Source organism: Eptatretus burgeri, chromosome 3 (genome assembly GCF_056783735.1).
Source record: "Eptatretus burgeri isolate ZD-2024b chromosome 3, Ebu_testis_v1, whole genome shotgun sequence".
NCBI lineage: Eukaryota > Metazoa > Chordata > Myxini > Myxiniformes > Myxinidae > Eptatretus > Eptatretus burgeri.
In genome coordinates this window covers 112,587,739-112,603,333 of record NC_140963.1, presented here as the reverse complement: position 1 = coordinate 112,603,333, position 15,595 = coordinate 112,587,739, and the positions used below count along the sequence as shown (strand labels likewise).

The 15,595-nt window shown below is 42.4% G+C and overlaps 1 protein-coding gene across 10 annotated transcripts in view; it reads left to right on the top strand.

Annotated features, from left to right (window-relative positions):
• The window catches only part of LOC147030752 (uncharacterized), a 227,503-nt gene that overhangs the window by 205,207 nt on the left and 6,701 nt on the right, over window positions 1–15,595 (top strand). For 9 of the 10 annotated variants that reach the window (XM_085875120.1, XM_085875123.1, XM_085875124.1 and 6 more), the window contains 8 exons: window positions 1–100; window positions 360–440; window positions 4,592–4,612; window positions 5,012–5,142; window positions 10,774–10,882; window positions 11,324–11,578; window positions 11,935–12,639; window positions 12,825–14,320. The exon at window positions 1–100 is cut by the window's left edge and continues 12 nt beyond it. In XM_085875120.1, the coding sequence (XP_085731246.1) occupies window positions 1–100; window positions 360–440; window positions 4,592–4,612; window positions 5,012–5,142; window positions 10,774–10,882; window positions 11,324–11,578; window positions 11,935–12,639; window positions 12,825–14,320 (2,898 nt within the window). The remainder of the gene's footprint in view (window positions 101–359; window positions 441–4,591; window positions 4,613–5,011; window positions 5,143–10,773; window positions 10,883–11,323; window positions 11,579–11,934; window positions 12,640–12,824; window positions 14,321–15,595) is intronic. The other variant, XM_085875122.1, reaches the window with a different exon arrangement.

The following is a 15,595-nucleotide window of genomic DNA, read 5'->3' as shown; positions in this document are numbered from 1 at the left end:
GATGTGGTCAAGCTGGGACATAGACAAGTGGTTGATATGATTCGTCAGGCTGGTGACTGTCTTGCACTCAATGTCGTAACAGTCACTGCCCGTCGCCCAGGTAATCCATAATGATGACTTAGCTCAAACCTCTCAGCTTTTAATGTACGAGTCAAGTCATACTATTCATCACTTGTACTTCATCGTTATTTTCTCCACCCATAATCTCCACCTTTACTCTTTTTGACTGTCATCCACAATGCTTGCTCGCTCTCCTCATCACTCTCCCAACACATCAATGTACAGTTTGACATGGCATCTACATTCTTTTGTGATATATTCTGATACAACCAAATCGACATTTGCGATTTCTCCAACAGCCCCTCCTCCTCCAAAACGAGCTCCTTCAACGGCACTGAGTTTTCGCTCAAAATCTCTTACTGCTGAGCTGGAGGAATTGGGTTAGTTCCTCATCGTGTTTTCTGTTTGTGCTTTGTGGCAATCCTTTCATTACCCCTACAAAAGTCTTATATGATCTCTAATGAAATCTGATAGGAATCTGGGCAGAATATCATCAGATCTCATGTAAAAAAAAATTCTAAGAGAAAAATGGAAGAGTTTTTTTGAACCACTCTTCCCCCCAGCCTTTTCTCATTTTTAGCTCGCCTGTTCGAAGAACAGAGAGCGATACCGATACCCCCGGCGTGAGCTTCAGCGTGAAAATGTTTAAGTTTTTGGTGCAAGTTATTTTTTCCTTTATAATGTTTTTATGCACCACACTATTTTTTATACGCCATATATATATATATATATATATATATATATATATATATATATATATATATATATATATATATATATATATATATATATATATATATATATATATATATATATATATATATATATATCGGGGCGTATTATGTGATGCCTGTCGTCCGTCCGTCCGTCCTTTCCTGTCCGCACTCTAATTCCCAAAGTTTTCAACTTTCACGTTTCATATTTGGTACATAGCTACAGACTGTGGAGACGGTGTGTCCTGACATAAGTTCATCATCTAAAGTGGTTGCCATGGCAACCAGGATGCTGTTTTCCATCTGTTCCTGTCCACACTCTAACTCCCAAAGTTTTCAACTTTCACGTTTCATACCTGGTACATAGGTACAGACGGTGTGTTGCGACATACATTCGTCATCTAAAGTGGTTGCCATGGCAACCAGGATGCTGTTTTCCTTGTAGTAGCGCAATTCTCTATATACCTTCTTGTTCGGGCGTATATTGTGCTCACTTGCGCTCTTGTTACTGATTACAATATACAAATACATATATTGCTTTAAAATTATTTGGATCAGACTTCACTGCAATGCTTTATAAAAAAATATTAATTATTAGACGAGTCTTTTAAAAACGATAAATGTATAAACAGGCGAGCATTGGGTGGCTTTGACACCAACTCTGGTTATCATTCTCTTTTCAACCTTCCAACTCTCTTCTCCCTCCTGTCACATTCCTGAAACCTCCTTTCACCACTGTTGGTGTCTTTTAGTTTAAATTCCTCCCATATTTTACCTCTTCTCCACCTCATACTTATATTTGTCCCTTTATTTACCAGCCTTGGTGGTGTAATAGTTAGACCCCTTAGCGTATCCGCTCTGAATCTGGGAGGTCGGTGGTTTGAATAGAGGTCGGTGGTTTAAATGGAGGTCAGTGGTTTGAATGGAGGTCGGTGGTTTGAACCCCCCTGAGTTAGAGCAACGACTTTAAAAATGGTACGTGCTGCTTCCTTACTTGATGCTCAGCATTTTAAAAGGACAGAGCACGGACAAACAACCATGGGTTGGTAATAATAGTGCAGGCTCTGATGGGTCGAATAGCCTCTTCCTGCGTCGAAGTTCCTTAGAAGGGAAGTCATTTTTTTGGCCAATTGACAGCTCTATTCCTATTCATCTGTTTTCTTGTCTTGACAATTTTTAAAAAAAATATTATTTTGGAGGGGTGGGGGATCGACCTATCAATATTCACACAAAACTGGTTTAGTTGTAATTCGTAAGATCCAACTTAAAATGGAGGGCACCACCAACTCATGTTGCTGTCTAGTAGACCAGCCTCAGGTCTGATGTTTCGACCACCGGGTGGTCTTCATCCACGACTTGTGAAGTTTTTTAAATGTATAGCTGCCAATCGTTAAATATGGTTCAACGACTGATGATGCATTCTAAAATCTAATGGCCAGATGAAACATTTGATGATGCGATTATTGGCAACGTGAGGAACATCAACAATTTATATAAAACCTCTAATATTTCATCTCGGGAATGTCCCGCAAAAAATGCACAAGCTGTAAAATCACAATCGGCCATTATGAGTTCATGCTATGTATTGAGATGAGAAGTGCAATTGTAAGGATGTCCATTTGCCCATTTGGAGAAGTTGTGCATCATTTAGAAACAACATATCTGTTTGCATCCACAAAGATGTTTGGTTGACTGTTTGCATTAATATCACATTGAGTTGTCTTCTTCAGGTTGACTGCTTGTTGTTATCAATGCAGGGTACAGCACTTTGTCAACATCTTTCTGATCTTTAATTTTTTTTTCTTATTTACAGTGTCTCAGGCTCCTTGAGGAGCTTGTACATATTATAATCATACAGATCACATGGTTATATGGGATGGGAATGCCAAACACATCAGTCTGAAGTGTTTCCTCCACTTCTATACTGTAGGTTCTTCTTTTTTTCCATTCCAAAATGCTCGATTGCCTGAGATTTCTCTCTGGGATTGCATCAAAGGGTGTTTTATTTTTGGAGTCGCTGGATGGGAAATTGGTCTATTTTTTATCTTTTGCTATAAGGTATCTGATACTTTTGTCGAAATTAGCAGATGCTCTCATTTGTGAACACTGTGATGACATCACAATGGTGATTGGATGTTCAGTTTTGGAGTCACTGAGAAATCAGAAGTATGTGCCAGGAAGATTATATATTTTATCAGCTTGAATGTGTCAAATTGCATTGGATTTCAGAGGCTAAGCAGAGTTGAACCGGATTATTACTTGGACCTTCATAGATGGCAAGACAGTTGGGTGGGGGAGGGTGGGGGGACTGGGGTTAGTAAGAGATGGCAGGATAATTCAGTTGATATTGCGCTGGCCACTGAGATGTCTGGTTCTGAAATTGTTCCCCTGTAGGATTGAATCTGTTGAATGCTACCCACTTGATGGGTGTGTTGCATCAGCAGGGTGTGCTGCACCTTGGACGTGGTGGTAATGGGGCTCCCACACCCCCTCTCTTGTATTCTCGTGTTCTATTCTTGTGTCCTCTGCCACAGTATTTCATTTTGATGTCCCCTCCTTCGTCATCTTTCAGCAATGGGATTCCCTCTTATATTCCACCTGCAAAGAGAGACGAGCTTGCCCACCATGGTATTTCCATGTGCCACACACAAGTATTCCCTGCCAATTTATGGACCTGCCGACGAGGTGGGACTGGAATTGGTGGTGTGGGGGAGGGTAATTGTATGAAAATTAACAGAATGAGAGAATAGGCAAGAAAATATGAGTTGGATGTGTTAGGAAAGAGTTTGGGAAGAAAATATAGGAGAGAGAAAAGGGAATGGATGGTTGGAGGGAGGGAGGGAGGGAGAGGGGGGTGGTAGTGTAAATTTCTTCAGTTGTGTTACCTCCTGCCACCAGAGGTGGAAGAAGTGATGTTTTCACTCTTGTCTGGCCATCTGCCTATCTGTTTGTCTGTTAGCACGATATCTCAAAAACTCAGACAAATTTGGATGAAGCTTGGCGGACAGGTTGGGTGTGTGACAAGGAAGAAATGATTCAATTTTTGGTGAAGATCTGAATCCAGATCCGGATCTGAGAATTTCTAAGTCATGATTCTTCACCATTGAGAGATAGGGCCACACACGATACACAGCACGATATCTAAAATAGAAGTTGTGAACGAATTCTAACGAAACTTGGTGGACACGTTGGGTGTGTGACAAAGACAAATTGATTCGATTTTGGTGAAGATTCAGATCCGGCATATCAGTGGGATACAAAATGTCAACTGTTCAGCGTGGCAGAGGTATGCGCTCTACAGATGTATGTAATACGACAATAGCCCGTGATGTGTTTGTTATTGTTTCCCATGAACTCCAGCACTGATTGATTAACATCATTGGAGGGATTGTACAGTAATGACGCATATTTATCACTTTGGAAAGAAAACCCTTGACAATTAAATGCTTTTAATTCTAACTCGGCTTCTTAAGATAAATGCTCGTAAGTGAATTCCTCTGCTTCCTCTCATTTATTATCATGGAGATTTATAACCAAAGAAGACCATTGCAGAAAGGTTGGAATCTGCTGAAATCTGATTTATTCACTGTTATTTGAGGGTTTTCGGGTTACTTGAGATAACCATGAGACATGATGTCAAAATGGCCAAACCTGAGACACTGTGGATACAGATTTGGGTCAAAGGTAACTTCCTAAAACCAAGCGACGATCCGAGTAGCATGTTGGCAAGCTTTTAAAACTTGTGAAGAAACGTGGAAAAGGTGTTAACGCTGAAACTGCCGTTTTGTCGCATTCTGTTCCACCCACATGCTGCCAAGCGACCGACAGTGCCACAGAAGGTAATGTACAGTCTATGTCCTCTGTTTGTGGTGCTGCCCCTGTGGCAATCTCTTTCCTTGGATATTAAATGTGCGATGACGTAGCCATGAAATTGTCTTGTAGTCTTGTCTCTTCAAAGTTTTCCTTATAGCAATGTCTTATCATCCAAGGAGCCATATTGTGCTCCACTGGTTTACGTGCATGCACATTGCCAACAGTGATTTCTGTGAGCTTGCAAATTGGTTTGGAGTTTGCATGTTGAATCTGCTCTGAGTGTTGTCGTGCTCGTTTATGCTGTTGTCGTCGTGGCTGACATGTATGGAACATTTTCGTTGAGTTAACTGCAGTCATCGAACAACGTTCGACTCAGGAATCCATCAATTTCTGACGTTTGTGCGTACGCATGCATTTGTGCGTAGAGAGGTTGGATGAGATGCTAATGATGGAAACGGAGCCAAATGAGCACTGCCATGGCAACCATGCAGATGCACAAGCAGCTACTGTCCGGCCACGACCATTGAGTCGTCGCATCACTTCCGCAGAGATTACGGTATGCATTGGGTTGCACCGTTACAGGTTGGTTCTACTTAAAATTACACATCCACTTTTGATGGAAACATGGTTGATTGTATTGGGTTTTTTTTGGCTCCCAATAAGAGTGGACTTCAAAAAAAAAATTGTCTTTCATTTTGCTAATGGTGTTGTTGTGTTGTGGTCTTGTGACTCAGTAATTCTCGCTCTGGGTGCATGACCGCGCATGACTTCACACCTGGATGTTTGTTTGCCTAGAAACTGTCATGATGACTTTAAAATCCTCTCCAGATGTACCCAGGTTTCTTTTGATTAAGGCATCTTCAACTACACTGCAAATTTGAAACGACATTAAGCATCCCAAAATGCAAAACCTATCCACGTCCGCGTTGTACTCAAATTAAACTTGACGAAAACAATAGAAGAGGTAGCCATGAAATTTGAAATAAAAAAGGGAACTTTATTAATGCATGTTTTTTTGGTTTTTTTCAATTCAATGTCGAGGCTCGTATAAGAGCTAACACACGGAATGTACAGCAAGGGGAGCAGGAGGCAAGAGGGGCGGGAGAGGGAAGGAAAAAACAGTGTGGAACAGAGACATGAGGAGATCTGTGGAAGGGAGAAGGATGGGGTGGGATGGATGGGGGAAAACAAGATGGACAATAGAGGGACTTTCAGGTCCTTACACGACAGGGACTTTCTATTCAAGAAGGAAAGCAGGCAATTTGAAGGAGGTGGGTTTGGGATGGATTAATGGGGGGGAGAAAAGATCGTGGTTTTGGATGGGGGAAGATGAAAGGTGGTGGTGAACAGCTGTTTTGAAGACTTGGAGGGAAGAGTGGGATTGAAGAGAGTGTGGGAGTTTTCTCCAAAGGCAGGAAAAAAGAGGAATGAAAGAGTGAAGGTGAGCAGTCATTCTTGATTTTGGTAGTTTTACCAGAAGGGGGTTGCTGGCAGACCTTGAGCTCCCTGCGGAAATATGTGGGTGACATATCTCAGATGGAGCAGGGGGGGCGGTGGGCGAAGCCAGAGAGGAGACGGTATAAGACAGAAAGACCACCGACAAGCCTGCGGTGAGAGAGAATGAGAGACCCAAAGACTCAGCCTCACTGCAGGAGATACCAATGATCCCAAATGCCTTGGTTTCCACAGGGTGAAGCTGAGAAAGGTGAGAGGCAGGCACACCAGCCCAGAGGGGAGAGCAGTACTCCATCAGGCTACAGATGAAAGCTTTGTAAGTGGTCAGGAGCTCAGGTGTGCCAAGGAAGGACTTTTCATGACGGAGGATTCCCAGTCAGTGACTGGCTTTGGAGGCCAGCTTGGAAATGTGGCTTTCCCAGGAAAGATCATGGTAGATAGCGAGACCCAGAAGCTTGAATGAAAGGACTTCTTCCAGAGGATTGTTGAGAAAGTAGATTGGGGGTTTTCCAGATGGTCCTTTCGGACAGACATAGTGAGAGTGTGAGATTTGTCTGGATTGAAAGACATGTTCCACGTGTTGGACCAGTTTGTGATTTTATCCAGATCTGCAGAGAGTGAAGAAGCTGCTGCTTGCTGATCTGAAGGATGACAGATGGTACAGCAGAGGGTGGAGTCATCAGCAAAGAGATAAAGAGGATTTTCCAGAGTTGGAGAGATCATTGATGAAAAGCATAAAAAGAACAGGGCCCAGAACGCTACCTTGAGGAACTCCAGCCTGTACTGGAAGAGGGGATGAAAGAACTCCATTTAGGGCCACACGTTGACTGCGACAGGAGAGGAAGTCTGTGAGCCATGAGTGGAGATGTCCTGAGAGGTTTTGGAGGAGGAAGGCAAGTTTGAATGTTCATTCTTGAAGTTGGACAGATGTTATTTTCTGGCTTTCCTGAGAATCGACACGTACTTGTTGCATGACTTTTTGGACTGCACTGAGATTGCCCTTGGTTAGATTTGCCTTCTAGGATGAGAAGGCAAGTTGTTTGAGAGTAACTGCCTCACCACAGGATTCAGTGTACCATTGGTGGGAAGAAGAGTAAGATAACTGTAGACGGGATGGCATAAGACAGAGCAGGTTTCTGTGGAAGAATTCCCAGGCTGAGTTAATGTCAGCAGCAGTAGATATGGGAGACCAGCCCTGAAGAGAGATCGCTGCTTGCAGTCTCTCCTAATCTGCGTAAGTGACCTGTCAAGCTCACCAGCACGACAACACAGACAAACCAGACGTGGGAGTGGAGGGGATGTCACAGCCAAAAGTACTCCTGGGGTTTGAAAGTGTAAGATCGGTACACTGATGGGGAGAAATTGAGTTCTTGATTTGAAGAGCAACACTGCTGCCAGGTGGGGATCAAGCTTTTCAAATCGGAGGAGGCAATAGCTACAGAGAGACACCAATGAGTCAGCGACATCCTGTGAGAGGAAGGATTCCGTCAAACAGATGGGCTTTCAGCAGCAGCCTGGATTGAGAGTTCTGCCAGATTGGAATGGAGGCCTCGGATGTTTGAGGTTCACACATTGAAAGACAGGGGAGGAAGCAAAAGGAAGCTTGAATGGTGAGGAATGGGGGGAGGATGCTATGAAGGTGCTGAATGGAGGACAATATTGGGGGGATGGGGGGGCGGTAAGAGGAGAGAGGTCAGTCGAGGGGACATGATGAGGGGGCAGGATGAGGGAGAAGCCAAGAGGGGGTAGGACAGAGAGAAGCTGAGAGGGGGAAGCATCGAGGGAGTGGGTTGGGGGGACCTTTGAGCAGGAGACTTTGAGGGGTGGAGTGAGTGAGACTCTTTGAGGGGGTGGGGTGAGGGGGAAGCTTGGAGAGGGTGAGGTGAGGGGGATTCAGAAAGGTGGGACTTGAAGTGGAGGGATGCTGAAGAGTACGACACAAGCACGTAGAAAGGGGTTGGATTGTAAGGATGCAGGCTTGTAAGAGATGTGGGGTAGGGGACTGACACGCAGGGGTTTGACACTGTAAAATAATGTGAAGTGGATGGATTGTGTACAGACAACCTCTGCAAACAAAACTTCTCAAGATTTCCATAGTTATCATTCTGAGATAAAGATTATGGGATGGGTGGAAGGAAATTTTTGTTGAATACACGGAGAAATGTGCTGTACGAACCGGAAGATGGATGACGGACCAAGCGCTTCAGTGCGAGACAGGTTTGCAAAATATGTCTTGTTAAATATAAGAAGAGGACGAATAGTTTGTAATGAAGCATTTGGGATGCTGATGCCACAGAAATAAGAAAAGCGAAGAACTTTAAATGTTTTAAAAAGCTTTTAAAGGACGAAGGAAGAAGCATTTTCTTCAATGAAGTTATTGAGAAAATGATAGAGAAAAAAAGAGAAATGCACAAGAAGTGTTTTGGAGTGAAAGAGTTTTTTTGGGGTTTGATTTTTTATTTGAAGCCATGGGAGGAAAACATTGAAAAGGCAGAAAGGACAACATTTTGTCGAAAACAAAAAAAAAACAGAGAAACTTAATCAGAAAACAAGCTCAAAACTGAAATAATTTAACTCTTGACTATCTGAGTAGGCCTTAGCTACAAGAAAAAATTGATTAATTGATCAATATCGACAACAAGGTACGATTTATCATGGAAAACAGCACACAGGGACAAAAATTTTATGGAAAAAACACAACGGATCCGGTTCAGACAACTTAACGTTGATTGAGGTGGAAGGAGCAGCTGTCGCTCCAACCTAAATGTGGAGCAACCCCGACCCAGAAGTCCAACGTTAGACAAATTTAGTTCCAATTTGTCCATCAACTACATTATATTATAGCCCAGTACAGCAATAAAAATAGCTAGAGGCTCATGGAAGAGCTAAAGCAGAATGGAAGTGAACAAAACGGAAAGAGGGAAACACCAACGGCAGAGTACAAGTGAGAGTGAGATCAAGGAGTGGGAGAGAAGGATACACGGAGAAGGGGAAAACAAGCTGTGCACACAAGCTGAATGAAACAGCAAGAATAGGAAGGAAGAGGTGGGGATGAAACAGAAAAGGAACAAACCAAACAACAGCTAACAAATGAAGGGAGAGGGGGGGAAAGCACAATGACCTGGAAAAGGGGAGTGCTTGGGAATGGGGGGTCATTTGGGGGGTATGAGAGATCATAAGCATGAATTGCAGATGCCCTGAGGTCGTGGTGAACATCTGTTTTGAACAAAATGGGACTGAGCAGACTGGGGAAGTTGGTTCCACAGGTGAGAGAAAAGAGGAACAAGTGAGTAATGATGAGCAGTGAGTCAGGATTTTGGAAGTTTAACAAGAAGAGCATTGATGGTAGACCATGTATGCCCTGCAGAAACCTGGGAGGGACACAGCCAAGAGAGGGCAGAGGATACAAAGAGCCTACCAACCTTTTTGCAATGCGAAAGTAACAGGTCGAGACACGGCTTCGTCGTGAGAGATCTCAATGACTTTGAGGGCCTTGCTTTCCATGGCGTCATGAAAGGGAAAGGTGTGATGAGGCAGCGTCGCCATCCCAAAGGGGAGAGCGGTTCTCCATCAAGCTGCAAATTGAGGCCTTGTGGGTTGTTAAAAGTTCGGACTGGCCAAGGATAAAACCTTGCACGAGAAGGATGTCCTTTCGGCAGCTGGCTTTGGATCTTGTAAATATATGGTCTCCCAAAAAAAGATCATAGCTGATGGTGAGACCCAAAAGTTAGAGTGGCTTAATCCTATGAGGACCACAAGCATCTTGAAAGTAATTTTCAGATTTGTCCAATTTTATTATTACTTTGGCTAATTTTCTTTCTTTTAAAAAAAAATTGAAATTCAAGAACATGCATGACGAAAAATACAGGTTTTATAAACAGCAATAAATGAAAAACAACCAAAAGAAAAATTATGGAAGCGACAAAAGCTCTGATCCATTGTTAGCTATAATGTTTGCCAATGTACAAACATTAAGTTATCTAAAATTGCGGGGAAAATCTTGGAGATACACCACTTTAAAGTTTTGGGACATATGTGTCCCTTATTCCTTAAAGGGTTAACCTATTCAAGTGGTGTGTTTAGGTAGTAGATGGGAGAGGGTTTGCCAGAAGGTCCTTCAGAGAGACAGGGTGAGTTTGTGGGATGTCAGGGTTGAATGAAAGGCATTCCAATTGTTTGAGCAGCTCCTGATTCTATCATGATCTGCAGAGAGGAAAGAAGCTGTTTCTTTGCCTTACCTGTAGCTTTTTTATTTATTCGTCTACAGCCTGTGGCTGCTTGGCGACATCATTTTCTGGGGGTGTGGCTGTGCCACTGATGCAATGCCCCTTTACCAACATGCTGGTGCTCATTTTGCCAACATCAGAAGTATGACAGCCTGAGTCAACCCTACCTGGTGTTAATTCAACGACCTGACAGGGGCTTGAACTCAAGACCCTCGGATCTTAAGTCAGCCACCTTAATCATTGAGCCAACACCAGGCCTACCTGTACCTGATTCCTTTCTTAATTACCTGCAACATTAAGTTTTGATATTTCAAAAATGTGCATTTCATTGACTCTTTTGAGTATCTCTTTCATATAAAGTTTTGACAACTTGAAGAATCCTCCACTCATTTCCATTTTTACACTGTCCCTTAATGAACCCAGTCAGAAATTGCACTACAAAAGTACAATAGTGACTTTGATAGTTTACTCAGTAATGATACTCCTTCCACCATTCCTCCACGCAGTCCCTGTTAGAACGACAAGGGTCTGTCACTTCACCAAATCTTGATCTGGTGGAGACGTCTGGTCCAGTCATCGCTCTCCCACCTGGCATGACCCGGCAAAAATCCCTTGGTGAGCTGTCGCTTAGTTCTATATTATTTTCAACACAAACCTAATGCCAAATTGTAGTCTTTTCTCGAGTGAAGCTGGACAGGAGCCACACCATACTGGTCTGCCAAATTTATCGTTTGCACTGGTAAATCGAACTAACATAACTAACAAACTCACATAGCTGAGGAAATTGGCCAAATAGATGACATAATACATAACCAAACATAGAATGCATCTAATAACTCGTTTAATGGGAGATAATTATTGTTCTAATTTGCATAATGGGGAAAATTGTTCTATGTGTCACGTTTAATCCAAAGTATAATTGCTTATTTTGTATAATTAGCAATTCTAGAAATAGCTGGTACTTTTTAAACAGTGATCTCAACCTTATGGAGGAGCCTTGGATCACTGTTACTCCATGATCTTGGCCCTTTCCTTTCTCTTTTTCCCTCCTTTTAGGCTGTTCAGAAGATAGTCCCAAGTCTGTATTTCACTCTCTGACTCAATATTGCTCTCGTTCTCCTTCTCTTACTTTCTCTCCTCGTAATTCCCCCCATCCTCCACCTTCTCCCACTCTTTCTGATGCTCCTCCACCACCTCCCTTCACACCCCCACCACCTCCCATTACTAACCGTGTTTCACGGGCCTCACGTATTGGCAATGGAGGATGGCGCCATTCAAGCTTTGAGCCATATGGAGCAGAAAGACACAGAGGTACAGCTACACAAACGATGAGCAAGAGAGAAAAGTTATGGTTATGGTGAGAAAAGTTGAAGTGATAAACCAGTGAAAGCTGAGTAGTATTGCTCCAAACAATAAACTTCAGACGAGAATGGACTTATTTATACCTATACTGCACTTCTGATCTAACCTCATGCAACATTTTATGGGAAATAGGTGAGGGAGGGGAAGGGGTATGAAACGGCATAGGTGAAGATAAGAATTAATTTGGTAGATATGAAAAATGGACATTTGGATTTATGCATAAGAATTGTGAAGGTAAATTAGAAGATTTGTTTCAACAAGATAACATGTTCCTGTTTTTGCATTTCTCCCTACTCCTCTTCCAGCTTCTGCATTTGATTCGCCAACATCTCCCCCAAAAATTCACCCATCTCCCTCTCACTCCTTACTTTCTTTATCACGATTGTCTCATCTCAGTTCTCCTCCTTCGTCTCCTTCACCTCCACTTCCTCCTCCTCCACCCCAGCCCATATTATCATCGTATGTCTCGTATGCCCACCCTTGTCATTCTCCTTCATTGTCTTCACCTCTTGCTGCTCTCTCATCCATTACATCCTCTCTCCCACTTTCTCCTCCATTTACATCACCCCCATGCCAATCTCCTGCTCCTTCACTGTCTTCTCCTCCTGCATTTTCCACAGATTTCTGCTCAGCTTTTCCTTCTCCACCTCAGCCACCAACTCCTTCCACCATTTCTCCTCCTTTCCCCCCCAGCTCTAGTCCTTCATCTCCTTCTTTCTCACATTCTCCATCTCATCTTTCCTCTCCAACTTTCCCTTCTCCTCCACCTCCTCTCTCTTCTCCACCAGAGAGTCCCACTAAAGCACCCCTAATTTCTGAAAATCCTTACGCAAATGTAGGCCAACCCGATATGGCTGCGCTTGCTCCCACAAAGCCACTGAGACGTCGGATTTGGGAGCAACATCACTCCTCAGATCCTTACCTTTGTCCTCTATCTCCAGTTGACCTTGGAAGGCCACATTCTTCGTTTGAACCTTCCATGCTTTCTGATCTTCCATCACCAAACCGAGGTTTGCTTTGTCCATGCTTGCTTATTTATTTATCTCTCTTACTAGATCATTGCGACTACTACCTGTACTATATTTTTGTTGACAGGTTTGTCTAATTGCTTTGATCACTCAATTTTACCCGAGTATTTCATTCGACTAATTTATGAACTCTCCTTCGTTGCTGTGTTTCTTCCAATATTCTACAGAGCATTCCTTGACTCGGATGTATGGAAGCGAAACGCCAGGAGAAAGCCCGAGTGTGGCTCTCCTTGATGGTTTTCGGCAGGTCACACCAACACCATCCCCATCATCTTCACCGTCATTGTCATCACCAGATAATAATGGCAGGAAGGCATTATTGAAAATTGCTGGAAATGACATGTCTTTGCCAGAGAAACATCAGAAAGAAAGAAATAATATCTGTGAGAGTGCTGAAGACAGGGTTGGAGATGTTATTGGGCTTAATTTTGAGCAGGTCGATGAGCAAAGTGTTGAGGAGCATTTTCATGGATTCACCCTGGAGAACACCACGAGGCCTGGTGTCAATGAAAGTGATAAACATGAAGAGTCCCAAGTTTTGGTTGAAAAACAAAATATGGAACAGGTAGTTATGACTGAGGGAATGCTGCAAGTGATTCAGGAAAATAATGGGCAGGTTGTGCAGAATACAAAACAGGAAAATAACCATACAGCCAACACACAGATTGATGATTGCCAGGAGATGAGCGTGGAAAATGTTTCAATTAAAGATGATCAAGCGATGGAAGGCCACGAGAAGACAAAGGACTTGTGGGAAGAGAAATGTGTTCAAGAGAAGAGAGAAGAGAGATGTGAGCAGGAGAAGAGAGCAGGTGGCCTTGCGCCAGATGTCAGTGTGAAAGTGAATGACAAAGAAATTGAGAAAGATGAAGAGGAGACGTGTGGCCATGAAACAGATGCACAAACGCCGGTAAACATACTTGATGTGAGAAAGGAGAATGAATCCCAAAGAGAGACACAAAATCATGAGGAAGTGAAGGTGCAAGTAGCAGATACGGTTGTGAAGATGTTCGCAAACATGGATGTAGAGGAAGTGAAAGTGGAGCAGAATATAAAGTTATCAAAACAGGAAATGCGAATGGAGGAAGTTGAAAATAGAATCATCATAATGGAACAGAATGAAGCAGAGGCTGACTTAAATGTTGCAAAAAACAATGTTTTGGAGGAGGGACAGGAAGAGGTTCATGAGACCAAGAAAGAAGAAGAAACGAAAAAACAGGAAGTTAATGAAGATAGTAGTGATGATAAGACAAAAACAGAACAGAACAAGGAAATAGAAGACGGGAGGAGTGAGGAGGTCATGGAGATGATGCATCAGATGGAGTCAAGTGTGCTACAATTTAATCAGGAAAGTCCAGTTCAGATGGTTACTGACGAGGAAGCAAGCAGAAAAAATGAAAAACGAGCAGTGGTCTTGTTTAAAGACTTATTTCTGCCCCCCAACCTAGAATTGACTAATGACTTGGAGCCACAGAGTCCTCTCGAACTTTCTGAGCACTCCGCCACGATGGAAATCCACAACACCGAAACAGCAGTTACAGCAAGGGTATCACAAGAAGATGGAGAAGAAGACTTTATCTTTACAGATCCTTTGCCACCTCCTCTTGCCTTCCACAATGGTCTTCCCTTTTTACAGAGGGAAAACCTGTTGCCACAAATGGAGGTGAGGCACGAAAGACAAAATTACGTTGATAATGATGTTGATAGCTTTTATTTATTGTAAACTTGCAGTAAATTGTATGTCTCTATTCTAAGTGCAGTTGCCCTTAATTTTGTGGACTACTATATTTATGTGAAATAGCCCTTTGGTCATGATCATATATCAAGTAATACAATATTTCCAGAGCCATCTTCCAAAGTTGGTCGAACATTTCACCTTTGATGTATGAAGTTGACGGTGTAGAAGAAAAATAAATGGTGTCCTCAATTTTCGAAATGCTGAACAATTTGCCAGATGCTCTGGATTATTAATGGTACCAAATCCTTCAACAAATCATCCAAAAGTTCATTCTTACCACAATGTAATAATTTGAACAAATATGATATTGAGAATGCTGCCTGACTCACAACTTTCACAACTTCATCGATTGCAAAAAAACCTTTGACAGAGTTTGGCAGGAAAGGATTATGGCAAGTCTTAAGATTGTATGGAGCACCATAGAAATGACTAAAGTTAATAGAGGCCGATAATGGAAAATTGGTTAGTTAGTACATGGACGCAGATATTTTCATAAATGATCTGATAATCAATACTTTTGGGTATTTAGATGACATAAGTCTGATACTTAATTTGTCTAAAAATGAAATGATGTCATAACCAAAGTCTATAACAGGGATAGACTATAACGGCACTCGGTTGAGCGCGTACCTCCGCCAGGCTGAATAGTTTACGTTTCGTATCCCACTGAAAGGCAAGATCTGCATCCAAACCATTTGTTCTTGTTACACACCAAAATCTAATCGGCTTGTTCTTGTCACACACCCAACTCATCCACCAAGATTTGTTGTTATCCGTTTACAAATTTTTGACATATCATGCTAAATATCATTCTTGGCCCTATCTTTCAATGGTGAAGATTCGTTAAAAAAAATTAAGAAATTCTCGTATCCGGATCTGAATCCAGATCTTCAACAAAATTGAATCAATTCATCCTTGTCACACACCCAACCTGTCCACAACTTTTTGAGATATCCTGAGATATATCGTTTTTGGTCCAATCTCTCAATAGTGAGAATCAGTTAAATTTGAGTATCCGTATCCATATCCGGATCTTCACCAAAATCTCATCAATTCCTTCTTTCACACACCCAACCTGTCCACCAATTTTTTTTTTTTGTCCAAATCCATCTGTAACTTTTTGAGATATCCTGCTCACAGACACAGACAAACAGATAGGGGTGAAAACATAACCTTCGTTCACCTTTGGTGGCAGAGATA